This window comes from Dipodomys spectabilis, unplaced genomic scaffold, assembly GCF_019054845.1.
Source record: "Dipodomys spectabilis isolate Male_0828 unplaced genomic scaffold, ASM1905484v1 ptg000286l, whole genome shotgun sequence".
Lineage (NCBI taxonomy): Eukaryota > Metazoa > Chordata > Mammalia > Rodentia > Heteromyidae > Dipodomys > Dipodomys spectabilis.
In genome coordinates, this window is record NW_024870963.1 from 1,167,057 (window position 1) to 1,183,615 (window position 16,559).

The 16,559-nt window shown below is 38.1% G+C and overlaps 1 gene segment (V, D, J or C); it reads left to right on the plus strand.

Moving 5' to 3' along the window:
* The first annotated feature begins 15,424 nt into the window (after window positions 1-15,424).
* LOC122126616 lies at window positions 15,425-16,037 on the plus strand. The segment is given in 2 exon segments: window positions 15,425-15,504; window positions 15,652-16,037. Coding segments are annotated over 2 exon segments (432 nt in total).
* Window positions 16,038-16,559: the final 522 nt, after the last annotated feature.

Genomic DNA, 16,559 nt, shown 5'->3' on the forward strand with positions numbered 1-16,559 from the left:
ATGGAGCATAAGAGGTAGAGGCCAGCCAACACAGAAATGTTCAGGGACTCTATCTCAGTGGAAGAATCTGGGCACATAAGTGCATACCATCCTGTCAGGAACAGTAGGAATCATTGATAGACTCAAACTCAAGACCCCCTGAAGACCACCAGAGACCAAGATCAATGTAAGTGACAGTAGAGTCGTTTATTTGCAAGTTCAAGCTTGTACTCACAATCTTTGCGATGCAGTGGGTCAGAGTTGTGAGCCCCGACCACATGTTCAGCAGTGTTTTTACGTAGGAGTGGGAAGGATGTCAAGCTCATTGGTTAGGGGTATGATCATTTCCAGTAAGGGCAGGAACTATCTAGCTTAGTGGTTACAGGATAGGTTAAATCATACATCATTGGATGGATAAGTGGGGCTAACCACAGAAATGCTGAATTATGTCTTGTCCTAACTGTTTTCTTGACAGAGTTGGGGGGAGAGACTGCCCAATTTCCTGGACTGGTCAGGGAAGCCTGATCCCTTAATAATTCTGCTGTTATCTTGCCTTGGTGGAGGATCTAACTGTTACTGGAAAGTAAGACAAATGTTTTAGTTTTGTCTTAAATTACTGCTAAACTTATTTTTGGTCTCTCAGTCATAAAGTAGGAGGATTCCAAATATAACCACTGCCAAAAAAGCCTAGTCATGTACCTGAATGCCTGCCTACCATATGTCGAAAACGAAGTTTACAACTTTGGTGTGTGTGTGTGGGGGGGGAGGATTGGGGGGGATTGGGGGGGTCCGGGGGAGGCTGGGAAGGGATGGAAAGGGGAAACAAAGGAGGAGGCTACAATGCTTGATAAGAAATGTACTCATTATCTTGCCCATGTAATTGTAACCCCTCTGCGCAGTATTTTCACAATAAAAAATAAATAAAAATTAAAAATAAAATAAAAATGTCTATTCACCCAAAATCAATGTAAAAATGTGTTGCATTGCCAATAAGTATCCCTCTATCATTCCTCACAAATAACAGTTATCAACCTGAAAGTTTGTATGGTAGAAAAGAGGAGTTTGAATCCCAAAAGTAAGTCTAAGTAGTAAGAGCACCACTTGAGATATCACAGTATCATATTTCAAATTATAATATAGAGACATAATAACAAAAACACCATGGTCCTGGCACACAGACCAGACCAATGAATAGCCTAGAATATTCAGTAACAAAACCACATACCTACAGCCAACTAATTTGCAACAAAGGAACCAAGAACATTCAATAAGAAAAAAATAGCATTTTCAACTAATTGTGCTGGGGAAACAAGGTATCCAGATGCATAAAACCAAAACTGGATATCTGTTTGTCACCTACAAATGGATTACAATCTTGTTCACAATAGCCAAATAATGAAATCAAACTAGCTCTTCCTCAACAGATAAGTGGATAAAGAAGCTGTGATGTTATATATATATATGTATATATATATGTATATATATATATATATATATACACACACACACACATATGTAATGACATATTACCCAGTCATAAAGAAAATGATTATGTAATTTTCAGAAAAATGGATGTTACTAGAGGATGTCATACTGAGTGAGAATAGCAAGTTCTAAAAAATAGTGTTTTTTAACTCATATATAGAAGCTACATCTAAAGATATACAAATTCACAGACATATACATAAGCATACATATAAATAATTACTTAGACAGGTAAAGATAGAACAAGCTAAAAGACTGCTCAGGATAAAAGGGGAGAGAATAGGAAAAGAAAGAGGCTAAATAACTATGTAAGACATTGCAAGGATATATGAGGACAGCATAGTGAAACTAAGCAAAATATATGATGAATAATGGAATAGGTAGAGAGAAATAGACTGCAGTTTGGTGGAGAAAAGTGGAGAAGGATTATACTGGCCTTTTTCATCTATTAAATTAAGACAGGAAAGTTACTAAGGTAATATGTTGAAGAGGGAGTGGCGAGGTGAACACTGACACATTTGTTCAATTATAAATGCATTATGTCATCTGTCATAGTTTTATACAGAAGGCTATTGTTTTGTACACTAGTAAGGCTATGTCAGTGGATTAATCTGCTTTCATGAAGCTTGTATTTCATGGGGAAACAGAATGAACAAACCTGAAACAAGTAATTCATTGCACAGTGTTATGAACTTCATGCAAATTAGATCAGGGTAATTGAATGGGAGCTGGAGTGCCCTTGGCTGCACTTGTAATGTTAAACATGGGGAAAGAATTCTATGTACACATTGTAAATACTTCAGGAGCCCAGAAGGCTCCATACAGTGGCCTGGGGGAGGTGTCAACCATGGCAGAGGGGAGTGACATTGGGATTCTGGAAGAGATTACTTCATATCACTTGTTGTTATTTATTTTATTTCATTTATTTCTATTAAAGATATGCAAACCTTTAACAACTCTCAATTTTTCACAATTTCTCAATTTTTCTGTGAGGCATATTTTCACAAAAGTAACTGACAATACAGCAATTTAAACACAAATGCAAATGACTCGAGACTGGCTGAAAGTTGTTCCACACCAAGTGAGTTGTGTAATAAGCACGTGAGGTTAAATTTTTTTGTTTCCAAAATTTCATTTTTGTTATTTATTATTTTTAGCTGCTGTTGATCAAAACCGTGTGCAATAAATCTTACTGTAATAAAGCTTACTGTAGGGTGGTTGTTCCCAGGAGCCACCATTCTAACAAAATATATAGCCAATGGAGAGCCTTTTATTAGCCAGCAGGCAACCACAGTCAAGTGTTGGGTGCCCGCCTCTCAACCAAGTCAGGGTAACATACCTCTCACCCCCAGTTTGGAAGTTCCCTTTTTCCTAATCTACAGGTACAAGTAAGCAAGCAGGAACCAACAGAACCAGAAGTCAGCATTAGGCAAGTGGCACCTTCCCTAATTTATTGGTGCACTGTGAATTGTGTTCATCCACCTGAGTCAAGCCATCTTCTGATACTAGACTCTTTCTGAAGCAAACAGGAATTAGACTCTCTTTGAAGTTTATCAATCACAAACAAATGGAAGCTAAATTAACTATTTCCTGAAGTTTATTGTCCCGAGCAAGCAGGAACTAGTTGGGGAGGAAGAAGCAACATATATGTGACAGGATGGGGAAGAAGCCTGCCAGGGGTGCTCGATGGGGATGGTGCTGGGGAAGAAGTAAAGTATATGGGACAGAATGGGAAGGGTGCCTGCCAAGAAGGCAATGGGAACGGGGCCCTGGAGGCACTCTTGTTGGATACCCTATTATGTTGAAATGGAGATTTAGAATGTAAATGTGCAGGTATCAAATTGAGAATGCTAGTGATGACACTCAAAATAGAGCTGTAGCACACTGACAGCCACAGTTGAGGCTCCCAGCATGGAGTCCCATAACTTCGAACACACTCCCCTGCAGATTTCCATTCGTGTTGTGGGGAGAGTGGAGTCTAAGGAGATAAGGTCCTGGTGCAGGCTGCAGGTGCTCAGAAAAACCACAAGAGGGGGCGACGTCTTTAAAATGAAGTTTATTCTCTCATCAACTGAGGTCTTTGAACCTCATTGACCCTATTTTTCCTTGGCATGTTATGGTTTCTTTTCACTTACTCTTCAGCTGCTGCATGACCCGAAGGCACTCTTTCCAAAGGATCAAGGCTCTTCAGAAGGTCCTGACCAGAACCCAGATCTGAGACAGGACATCAGCCTGTGTATCTTGATGAACACAACTTAGTTGTCATGCTCTCTTCTTTCTGTTCAATGTTGGTTCTGGTCCTGCTGCTAATTCTCCATAAGTGATATTTCAATTTTTAATGACTCTCTTCTAGTCTGGATGTTTATAATTTGGGGACTTGTGTCTCTGATGTCTGTTTCTTTCTATTTTGCAAAAAAGAACCCACAAAATAACAACAATAACAAAAACCACCTTAATTATTCCAGGAAGAACCAATGGAAATCCAATGACTAAGGCAAAAACATAGGTCCCATGGTTTCCCTTATTTTCAATTACTAGTATATGTCTGAGACAAGCAGAAATGGTCAGGTAAGTTGATGTTAGGCTAAATGAATCCCAAGATAAAGACTCAAATGTTTTTTCTTTCTTGCAATTGTTTCTAACATATTTATAAGATGATTTCTTTGTGGCTTTGTATGTCCCTCCCCCACAGTATAACCCTTGCTTTCACTGTATTTGATATTGGTATAATTTGTGGAGGGGAAGGGGAAAACATTGTTTAGATAGGGATACTGGTGGACAAACTGCAACAATGAGATGTACAAGATGTTATGTTGAAAAACGAACTTTACAATTTTGGCGGGGGAGGGGTGGGGGGGGTAGGGGGGGTGGCGGTTGGGGGGGTAGGGGGTTAAGGGGGACTGGATGGGGGGGAGATGGGAAGGGATGTGAAGGGGAAACAGGAAGAGGCAACACTGTTTGATAAGAAATGTACTCATTACCTTGTCCATGTAATTGTAACCCCTCTGTATAGTATTTTCACAATTAAAAAACAAAACAAAACAAAACTAAGTAGCTGGACTGGAGAGGGCAGTTCAGGGTCAGAGGAGCTCCTTCGGGAAGAACACTTAAATAAAGTGCTACATGGTTGTCTCTTAAGAGAATCTGTGGATTTGTCTTTCTGGATACACCTCCACTTCTGTGTCAGGGAAAATATCTTAAGGATTAATGAGAAATGAGGGATCCATCTTCACTGATTTTTACACATGTAGCTCCAAATTCTCCTGGGTATTGTCATCCTCATAGCTCATGGTTTGAGACCCCAGCTCTTGGTCTCTATTTCTTTGTTCTGTTTCTTCACTATTTCCATCTTTCCTGTACAGGTGTTCAAAAACACTGTAGGAAAGGAGAGCTTTCAGGAAAGGACTTTTCAGAGTCTTCCTATATTCGAATTGTTACAGCCAATGAGGAAAGGAGATGAGGGAAGTCACTCATGACTCTTTCTTTAAATTCCAAATATGCCCTGTACCTGGAGATGTGGATTCTTGGATTGAGGCTCAAATGTATTCACAATGATTTGCAATAGCAAGTCTTGGTCTGGAGACAGTTTTTGTACACTTCTCTGTATGACAAGAAAAAATTATCCCTTTTAGAGTGCTGTTCAAATCCAACTGTGAGTGCTTCTCCAAGGAAAGAAGCTTTGGTGTCTAGGTAAATAAGGAACATATAGTATGAACTTTCATAGTGGGTAATGAGGCTAATAAATATGATGATTCTGTTTCCTGACACCGGGAAATTGAGAAGTAAGAGTCCCTTACTGGCCACATGTAAGTGAAACCAGAAAAGATTCTGGGGGCTGCAGGAGGCCTATGATTTCAGCTGGAGTATGAAATGCTGTAATGAGCAGTATGAAGAAAATCGGAGAATTACTTCTCACTACACCCCACAATGTTTTACATGCAAACTTTGAAGGCTTCCGGGTGCCACCAGGGAGCTATAGTAAATTCTAGAGACTCGACAATGTTTCCAGTCTTGATGTTATGAACATCATTATGTTGATGACTTAATTCCAAAAGTGATTGCATTTGGAGGCCAGTCTCTACAGATATAATAAAGGTGAAATAAAGGTAAAAAAAGAGGGATTCTTACAGTAAAAAAAAAACTTATTAATGAAAAAGGGACTCTAATCCAATCGTACTAGTTCACTTGTAGTAATAGAATTTCTAAACACAGGCCTCTGTGTGTTTCTCTCTTTCTCTCCCTCCCTGCCTCCCCTTTTTCTTTTCTTCCTTTCCTTCCTTTCCTTCCTCCCTCCTCTTCCCTTACTGGGTGATCTGAGAGGAAATGATATATAAGGCTTCAGGAAGAAGGTTGCTGTTTACAAGTCAAAAGTGAGCCATCACCAGAAATACATTTCACTGCACTTTGATTATGGGCTTCTTTCCAGAAACAAGTCTGATGTTGAACTAGCTAATAATAGCATAGTTCTGTTATCTGATTAAGCCTTTATGATGATAAAGAGAAAGGTACTTCAGGATGGAACCTTTAGGATCAAAGAGTGGAAAGGAGGGCTGCCTTCTAAATTAGTTTATGCACTAAACTGTAGTATAAATTTCAGAGGTATAAATAAAGCTACAAGACTTGAATATTTCCTTTCTCTGTCAAACCTATGGTTTCTCCAGGGTATAGTCTTTGTATCTAAATTTAATACAGAAAAAGGAATGATTGTAAGTCACAGATGCCCTCCGTTTTTATAAATAAGGACCTGGCTTGATTTCTGCCTTTAAACCTTTCCAATTGAGAGCAAATAAGTGGAGACATAGATTTCTCATTAATACTGCATTCTTGATTGAGTAAAATGTATTTTCATATTTTACTTCCCTCATATGAATTTCTATTTGTCTCTAGCACCACCAAGACTCATCCTGTAGAAAGGAGTTTATGACTTATAAGAAAATAATATAATGAATATTATTGAATATTGATTCTTTTCAGTTCTTGGACATATTTAGGTAAACCTCTGTGTGTGTGTGTGTGTGTGTGTGTGTGTGTGTGTGTGTGTGTGTGTGTGTGTGTGTGTGTGTGTTTAGAACCTATGAGCCTCTCTGTTCATCCTTGTTTGTCATCATGAGCTATGATTATGGTTACTTTTTATAAAAATTCTTGCCTAATTCTTCCTGTTTTGCCCACCTGTTCTGTCAATCCTTCTGAGGGCTTTGCTCTAAGTCCAGTTTCATTGAATGGACTAGTAAAAGAAAAATAAAAACAAGAAAGTTTTGAGGATCACATTTTAAGGCTTATCAGACTTAAAATCCACCAGTAGGAGTAGGAATCCCCTTCCAATTCCACTTCACATGTCATGGAAGAGACTCACATCAGGTAGTTTCTGGTAATCTGTCGTGGCCGCTAGGTGGCAGAAGTTTTCATTCCCTTTATAAACTGGCCCTCCCTTACATGAAAGTAACTAGAAAATAAGTTTCTATGAGAAGAGCTTATCCTATGTCCCTCCCCCACAGTATAACTCAGATTTTCTGCTGCTCCTATCATGTTCTTTGTGCTTCCACATGAGCAGATAAAAAAAATCTTGAATTCATCAGTTAATCACCTATGTTAGGTGGCCTGAGGTCTGGTCAAGATATAATTTTATAGGACAAAATCCCTGGATGGGAAAATCTTAATGAATTTTGGGATTATTAAAAGTAACTAAAAACAGCTGGGTTTATGTTTGTTTAGTTACTTTTTAAATTTTTATTTATTTTTATTGTGAAAATACTGTACAGGGGGGTTACAATTACATGGGCAAGATAATGAGTAAATTTCTTATCAAGCATTGTAGCCTCCTCCTTTGTTTCCCCTTCCCATCCCTTCCCAGCCTCCCCCCACTCTCCCACCCAATCCTCCCCCACCCCCACCAAAGTTGTAAAGTTCGTTTTCGACATGACAACTTGTACTTTTCATTGTTGCAATGGGTGTTTAGTTACTTTTATTCTCTGTGTTGCTCTTGAGACTTGAACTCAGAGTCTAGGCACTGTACCTGAGATTATTTGCTAAAGGCTAACACTCAACCACTGAGTGACAGCTCCACTTCTGGCTTTTTGGTAGTTAATTGGAAATATAAGTCTCACAGACTTTCCCCTCCAGGCTTGTGATCCTTCTGGCTTTGAATTGCAATCCAGAGATCTCAGCCTTTTGAGTAACTAGAATTACAGCTTAGAACCACCACACTCTTGCATGATAACCATTATTAAGCACATACTCAAGAGAAGCACATTAAATGTCTTTAGGTCAACAAATCAATCCTTGTTCAATGAGGCAAATATTATTAACTTACTTGACTTAATGAGAAGTATGTCCATGAAAAGTCCTTGCCTAGGGCCAAGGACTTGCAAATGGAAGAGGTGACATCAGAACTTCTGTCATTTCATGATCTAGGCGGTATAAACACGTCTCAAAGCTTTGCAGGCCATAGGCTTTGTAGTATGCTCCTCACACAAAGGTTTTTGTTTATATTTTCCAATGAAACTTCTGCTTAGAATAAAAATGGAATAATGGCAAACCCCCCAAACCTATTTCTATTAGTAGCATTTCAGTCTATTTTAATTTCTGTTTTGTTTTCATAGGAAATTTTTCTGTACACAGTTTCTCATTTTTCAATATAAATTTAAGAGTTACCATGTGTTGTTGTGTTTTATAAAACCTCAAACGCAAGCCTGCTGTGGTCTACACACTTTTAATCCCAGAACTTGAAATTATAAGGCAGAAGGATCAGAAGTTTAAAACCAGATTGGGTTACATAGTGAGTACTAGGCCAGTCTGAGATTGTCTCTAGCTCTAACCTGAGATTCTCTTATAAAATCAAAATTAACAACCTCAGACCTCAATTGTATTGCCATTGGAATCATGATAAATGTTAGATTGACAACAGAGGATGAACTTTCCCCATAATTTATGGTCTGTTCTTTACATAACTTTTTCCTCCCCTTCTCCCATATCAAGTGTTCAGATGTGAGAAATCAAGACAAATAGGACACCCAGACTAAGAAGCGACAAGTCCCAAATAAGATCCAGTATATGTCTAAATAGTTACAAAATCATAGCTCCAAACCTATGAATCTTACTATATCACTCAGGTATCTTATGTTAGTGTTATACCTTTACGCAAGGCCCTAGAGCTATTTCCTGTTAAAGCTTACGCATAGATGTGGGGCCATTCATCTGCCCTCTCAGCCTTCATGAAGGATGACATTTCCAGAAAGCATTGAAAAAGGTGTTTATGTTCAAGGAGAAACATCAGTAAGGCTTGTTCAGAAAAACCCATCCTTTGTACACACTATGTCCATTGGTTACATTGCCTTGCAATAACATTACCTTTTCTATGAGAAGGTTTCTACAAACACCTCAACCCTGCAATGTGTCATTGTGCTCACTGCTTGGTCTTTCAAGGAAAATCTTTATTTTGTAATTATTACATTCTGTGACAATAAAATTATATTGAATTATGTTTATCAATAATACTGCCAGAAGGAAATACATAGAGATAACATGTGGTAAAGCAAAATTTTAGAAAGTCTTGTACCAGAAAAGCAACAAAAGAAGAATTACTCTGAGAAAGAAGATGGAAGGTTAGAGACAGGGCAATATCAGAGATCTGTCTGCTCAACCAAAAATACAACAATTTTTATTGGGAAACATTTTTTATTTTTTTATAGCTCAAAAATGCACATGAGGAAAATCCTGGCTTCATTAAAACATACCTCAGAAGGAGGAAAAAAGCAACTAAATATACTGCTGCAAGGTCTGCAGCAGCGAGGTGCAGTGCTCCACTTGGCACAGCATGCCACAAGAGACAAGCCTCCTTTAGGCACAGTGAACTGGTCACAGCTGATCATCACACAGGACAAACAGGCAGAAGCAATGCACCCCACACCACTGTAGCTTCAGTGAAGCACAGAAAGCTCCTTTGCAGGAAAATCCTAGAAAGAAGGCCACCCCAGCACCACATACCATGAGTCACACCCACAACTACCAGGTGACCTGGAAGAAGGGTGGGGATAGAACCAAGTCTCAAGCTCAGAAGCAGGCACAGGACATAGGAAGGTGTGTGAGGGTGCAGAAGCAAGGAACAAAATTCTGTGCTCAGAACTTAGAAAGGACACAAATCTCAGCCTTCACAGGAAAGAGGGAACCTTGCCTCCTGCTGACCACATCACAGATCGGCACTTAAGAAAACCTGGGACAAGGGACAAAGATTTGTGCTCAAGACCCAAAGATTGCTGATCTCAGACCACAGTGGTAACAAGAGGGCCCCACTTTCCATCAGTCCTGGACATAGAAGTAGGATATGGTTTCCAGCAAGCCTCACACAGAGACAGACAAGAACTGATTGAGTCAGGAACCAAAGGGAGGGGCTCCAAATCAGAGTTCCACCTCAACAGCTTAGCCCTCAGTACTGAATTAGTGCTGACCTGTAACCAAGTCTCATACTAACAGGGACAAGGACTAAACAGTGCCTCAAATCAGAGTCCAGCACCCACTGTAGTCCCCAGCACTGAGTGAAAGCCAACCTGTAGCCAAGACCCAGGCCAACAGGGACAGGGACTGAATGGTTCTCTAAACCATACTCCAGCTACCACCTTAGCACTCAGTGCTGAGTGAAGGCCAGCCCCCAATGTAGTTTTATGCACACAGGGATTGAAGGACTCAAACTTCAGTGTCCCAACCCTGATCTCAGGTCCCAGACAGAGCTATTTGAAGCATAAGCTTCCAGCCTCCAGCCTTGTGGTGCACATTACAGGGACAGGAACCAAAGGCAGTGCCAAAATCAGAGACCTGTCTGGGACACAGAAGAGAATTAGAAACCTTTCCCAGCTGTAATCCATGAAAGCAGGTGCAGAGGCTAATGGTCTGATTTTCATCCATCAAGTGACTGACTCTTCCCCACTCATAAAGAAGTAGGAGAACTCCTCCATTCCTATAAACATACAAGACTGGTGATATAGAAAAGGTGAACCAAGACACTTTAGTATATGTAAGATTTCAACCATTTAGGCTGGGATGAGGTACCAAAGCTGACATATATGCTACACCAGTAAAGAGACACACCCCATAAAAACATTGACTGCCTTGCTAATCAAGAATACAAAGACCAATGTGTTTGGAAGATATTAGATATGTCCAAATGTGCAAAGCCCATCACAAAAATATGAGAAATATGAGAAATCAAGGAAGCACCACACCCCCAGAAAACAACAACTATTTAACAATAGGATACAAATATAATAATCTAGAAATATCTCTACACATAGAGCTAAAAGATCTACTGGTAAAAATGGTACACAAAATGTCAGCAAACCTATATGACATTTTGTGAATGCAACAAGACTAACCCAAAATAATGAAAGAATTTATGAGGAACACAATAGAAAGATAAAGGAATTCAAAGAGATGGCAAGGAGTCCAGTGCTTAAAAATGACCACTTAGTTAAAATAGATGAAAGAAGGCACAGATAAATCAGTGAAGTAAAGAAGTCAATATAAGAGGTAAACAAAGACTTCCATAAACATATAGAAACCTTTAAAATGACCAAACCGAAAGCAAAGAAGTAAAAACTAAAGTTGAAAATCTCTGTGGCAGAAGAGATGTTGTAGAACAGAGTCTTAGGGGGTGAAGATAAAGTAGATAGAATAAAGGAGAGGAGATAATCATGCAGAAGAAATCCAAGATATAGGAAGGGAGCTTGCAAGAACTTCAAGACTCAATTAGAAGATTTAATTTGCAGCCAATAGCTATTGAGGAAATAGAAAAGGCAGCAGCTTAGTGACTATAAAATATGTTTGATAGAATTTAGCAGAGAATTTCCAAAATGAGAACTTCAAAAAGAGAACTTTCCAAAACTTCCAAAAAGAGTGATATACAAGATACAAGAGGTGATATTCAGATACAAGAGATCTTAAGAACCCCAGCAGACCAGACTAGAAAAGCACCTCATACTACTGCCACATCATGACCCAAACTGGATCAATAGAGAACTAGGAGAGGATATTTAAAGTTGTCAGAATGAAAAGATTTGATTATTTATAAAAGAAAACCTGTCAGAATAACTGCATATTTCTCACTAAAAACAAGGAAGGCTTGACATGATGTATGTCAAGTATTGAAATCAAACAATTCACACCTGAGAATACTGTATCCAGCCAAGCTTTCCTCCATTACTGAAGGGCAAAAAAAATCATTTTATAAAAATTAAAACTAAAACAATTTATCTCCACTGAACCAACAGAGATATTCAAAGGCATCTGGTTTCCCTGCCTAGTTCATGTCAATTTCATGTTTCAGACCCTGCCAGATAAGCAGATAGATATGGTAAGAATAGCATAGGCACAACTTTTAAAAATGGGGGTTAAAATTACAGGAGCTATCACTTACCTCTCATTTCTAATACTCAATATCAACAGGATTAATTCTCTTATCAAAGGACATAGAGTGGCTGGTTGGATAAAGAAACACCCATTCACATCTTCTGCCTACAGGAGAAACATATAACTGACAAAAAATCCCACAAATGTCTATTTAAGGTGAAAGGCTGAAACAAAGGTTTTCAAGCAAATGATCTTCATAAACAGGTCACACTGCAGTACTAAATAATAAACACTACAATAATAATATCAGATAAAATAAATAAAATAGATAAATTTCATTGGAAATGACACAGGATATTACATATTTATAAAGGGAACTTTCTAACAGAAGGATATAGCAATTCTAATTATCGATATACTGAATGCTGGCAACCCCAACTTCATCAAACAAATACTAAATGACCTAAAAACACACATAAATCCAAACTAATTAATTATTGGTGACTTCAACACTTCATTATCACCTTTGGATAGATCATCCATGCACAAATTCAGCATTAATTCACTATGTAACCATAGTGAACAGGTAGACCTAACAGATATCTACAGAATCTTTCACCCAGCAGTATCACATTCTCCTTGGTCACAAAACAAATCTGTATAAATTCAAAAACAAATTGAGATTACTCCCTGCATCCTGTTAGACAACAGCAGAATACAATTAGAGCTCAACAACACAAGCGATCACAGAAAATACCTAAACTCAGAGAAATGCAGTAATATATTGCTATTCAGCAATTAGAGGGTCATTGAAGAGATAAGAACAAAATTCAAATATTTCTAGAATTCAACATAAAATAACATATGAAATATTATTTCCTCTGAGACACAGCAAAGACAGTACTCAGAGGAGAGTGTATAACTATGAGTGCCACATCAACCAATGACAGAAATCTCAAATCAATACCCTAATAATGCACATCAAGCTCCTAGAAGAATAAGAACAAGCTAAACCTAAAAACTAATAGATGGAAAGAAATATAAAACTTTGATCAGAAATAAATGAATTAGAGACTATTAATTAAAACACACAAAAAATCAACAAAACAATTAAGCTGGTTCTTTAAAAAAAAAAGAAAATTTATAGATCCATGGAAAATTGTCTAAAAGAATAAGAGAAATCAAATAAATAATATCAGAAATGAAAGAGGAAGCATCATAACAGATTAAAGCAATATTCAGATTATTATCAGGGAATACTTGAAAAACCTTTGCCTATTGGAGAATCTAGTAGAAATGTTTATATTCCTAAATAACATAAATATATCTAAATTGAGACAAGAAGATATAAACCAATACACTCATAACAAACAATGAAATTTAAATATATTAAAAGATTTTCTATTCAAGAAAATCCCAAGGACTCGATGATGGCTTTATAGAAGAAGTCTATAAGCTCTTTAAGGGAAAACTAACACCAGTATTCCTCAAAATCTCCAATTGAAGTAGAAAAGGGACATTACTCCCAAACACTCTATAAAACCAGCATTACACTCATCCATCATTCTCTGGCCATAAAGCAAATGCAAATTAAAGCAACACAGATTCTACCTCAGTCCAGTTAGATGGCCATCATCAAGAATACAAGTAATAACAGATGCTGGCAAAGATGCGGCCAGATAGGATCTTTAACACACTGTGGCTGCATTTCTCCACCACTCTGGAAAGCACTATTGTGGTTCCTCATAAGATAAACAGGACTACCGTATTACCCAGAAATTCCACTATTGAGCATCTATCCAAAAGACCACTCACCTGGTTACAATAAAGTCACCAGCACAACCATGTTCATTGTAGCACTATTTACAATAACCGAGATATGCAACCAGCCCAGATGCCCCTCAATGGATGAATGTTGTACATATACAAAATGGAATTTTACTCATGCATTAGAATGATATTGTACCATTTGTAAAGAAATGGGAAGACTTGGGGGAAAAAAACTTACACTAAATGAAGTAAATCAGACCTAGAAAGACAAATTTTGCAAATTCTCCTCATATATAGAAGCTAGAATTAGCTTATAAACTAATCAGAAAATACATTAGGTGGTATGCAATATATTCAAATAATATAACACCTTAGAAAGACAAAGTAAAAGTTCCACAAAATCAACACCAGGAAACAGGTACTTGAAAGTGGTGAGGTAAGATCATGGGGAGAGGAGCAGAAAAAAAAGAAGTGAGCAGTAGAATGCAGTCAACAATTCAATGTGCATTCTACAAAGTTAAGAAAAGTGGGGGAAGGGTTATTTGGGAGGGATGAGTGAGAATGTTGAAAGGTGTGACATTGATCAATATGCATTATATTCATAAATTGCTTTATTCAATGGTAACTTCTTTGTACAACTACTTATAGATTATTTTTTAAATTACTCTGAGTGCAATATATTAGTTTCAGTATCCAGAAATCATTTAAAGTCCTAGATCAAAAGATACTGATTCCTGGCAATTTTGTAAAGGTTTAATAACATTAATTAATGTGTTCTTCAAACTAAGAGTTACATTATCTGTGGTGCTAAACTCAGGGTCTCTTGCATACTAGGCAGTCACTCTATCCATGACCCATCTCCCAGTTATATGAAAAGTTTTAATAATTATACCTACCCACAATATAAATGTTTCCTTTTTCTTTAAGAAGCTTTATTAAATTATGTCTCTCATAAATGAGGTCTTAAATGTGAATCTGTATGATATTAAAAGCAATGGTATTTTCTCAACCAAAGGCTAATTGTTTATTCTTAAGAGTGTTTAAAAACAAATATATTCATTACCTATCTAATGTAACTGTAACTCTCCTGCTCATCACCTTTTCAATAAAGATTATTATTTTTTTAAAAAAGGAAGGAAACATTTGCTAACCATTTCCTAGGATTTAGGTGGGAAAATAGTGAAAAAGGGGAAAAAACCTGGAAGACTGTGTAACACAAAGTCTTCTAATAATGATTAAACATGCATTAGCATTCCTATGACTGTATGCCAGAGTAGATTCTTATGACGTTTCCATGGGTCAGAATGGTCAAAATGTCTAATCAGGAAAAAGTAAATTAAATGCTTCTTAGACATGTTATGGCATGGAGTTTCCCAAACGGGCCATATTCACGGAAAAAATAAACACAAGAAAAAGAGCAAGTTTCCTTTAGAATTTCAAAGTACAATCAGTAGGCTGTCAGACATCTTAGTAAAAAGGGAGAAGTGGATGCTCAATTCACTTTTTTTGCTGGCCCTGGAGCCTGAACTCTGGGCCTGGGCACTGTCCCTCAGCATTTCAGTTCAAGGCTAGCACTCTACCACTTGAGCCACAGTGCCACTTCCAGATTTTTCTGTCTTTGTGGTGCTGAGGAATCAAATCCAGGGCCTCATGTATGCAAGACAAGTGCTCTACCACTGAGCCACCTTCTGTGCCCCTCAACACAGACTTTTGGGAGAAAACATAACCATCATCTAACTTTATTTCCTGTCCTTGAGGGGGAGGCACATCTTCCTAACACACCCACTTCCTGTTGTCATCTTCATCTCACCTTTATCTTTTCCCTGTGAACTTCACCTTTCCTTACAGTAAGAAGTTAAGATTCACAGACTGCAGAAGCTCTAGAAATGAGCTGTTCTCAAGGAGCAGTGATTGTACTGCTCTTAATGCTTGGTGAGGAAAATTGCATATCAGCTTTGATTCTTCCACCATTAATTTTTGACAAAAATCTTTAACCAGTTTGTTCTAAGAGGCAGACCCCAGATCATACCAAGGAGACCCAGATAACTCACACTGGATTCTCATATTTTTGTGTTTCAGGGGGAAGCCATGGAGACTCGGTGACCCAGACACAAGGCCATGTGACCCTCTCTGAAGGGGCTTCCCTGACTGTGAACTGTTCCTATGAAGCAACATATTACCCAACTCTCTTCTGGTACATCCAGTATCCTGGAGAAGGTCCCCAGGTCCTCTTTAAAGTCGCCAAGGCCAATGACAAGGGAAACCACAAAGGATTTGAAGCCATATATGACAGAGAAAGCACCTCCTTCCACTTGAAGAAAGCTGCAGTCCTAGAGTCAGACTCGGCTGTGTACTACTGTGCTCTGAGAGACACAGTGGCAGAAACCACAGAGGGAGCTGAGCACAAACTGAGGGACAACAGGGGCTTGGCTGCTGAGCTTCTGCTTCTCAGATGGCTCTCTTGAGGGAAGAACCAGAAAACCCAGCACTTTTGTGGTATAACAACCACCCAAAGTAACGCTAGGAACACAATAGGAAGACTTGAAGTAAATGTACTTCACTCAAGTGCTTTTACAATGGGAGTGTAACAGCATGAGCTCTAGTTCCCCAACACGGCCTAACGTTTGTGACATTAAAAGTACAAAACTTCAAGATTAATGAAGTGGTCCTTATATTCACCTTATCTAGAGTTTGATCCTCTTAACCATGAAACAGTTCATGCAAAGAAATTTGTTTTGAGAGAAGTTGTAACATATTGTGGATGAAATGCTTACTGTACAGTCCCTGATAAGTTGATGATGAAAAATGTCACATATTCCTGCAACAAATTTTATTTTGAAATAGAAAAGAATGCAAAGGTTTACAAACAAGACCACACTAAAGCTACCTGCACAACTATGTTTATTACAGCATTATTTACCATAGCTAAGATATTGAACCAACCCAGATGCCCCTCAGTAGGTGAATGGATTAAGAAAATGTGGTAT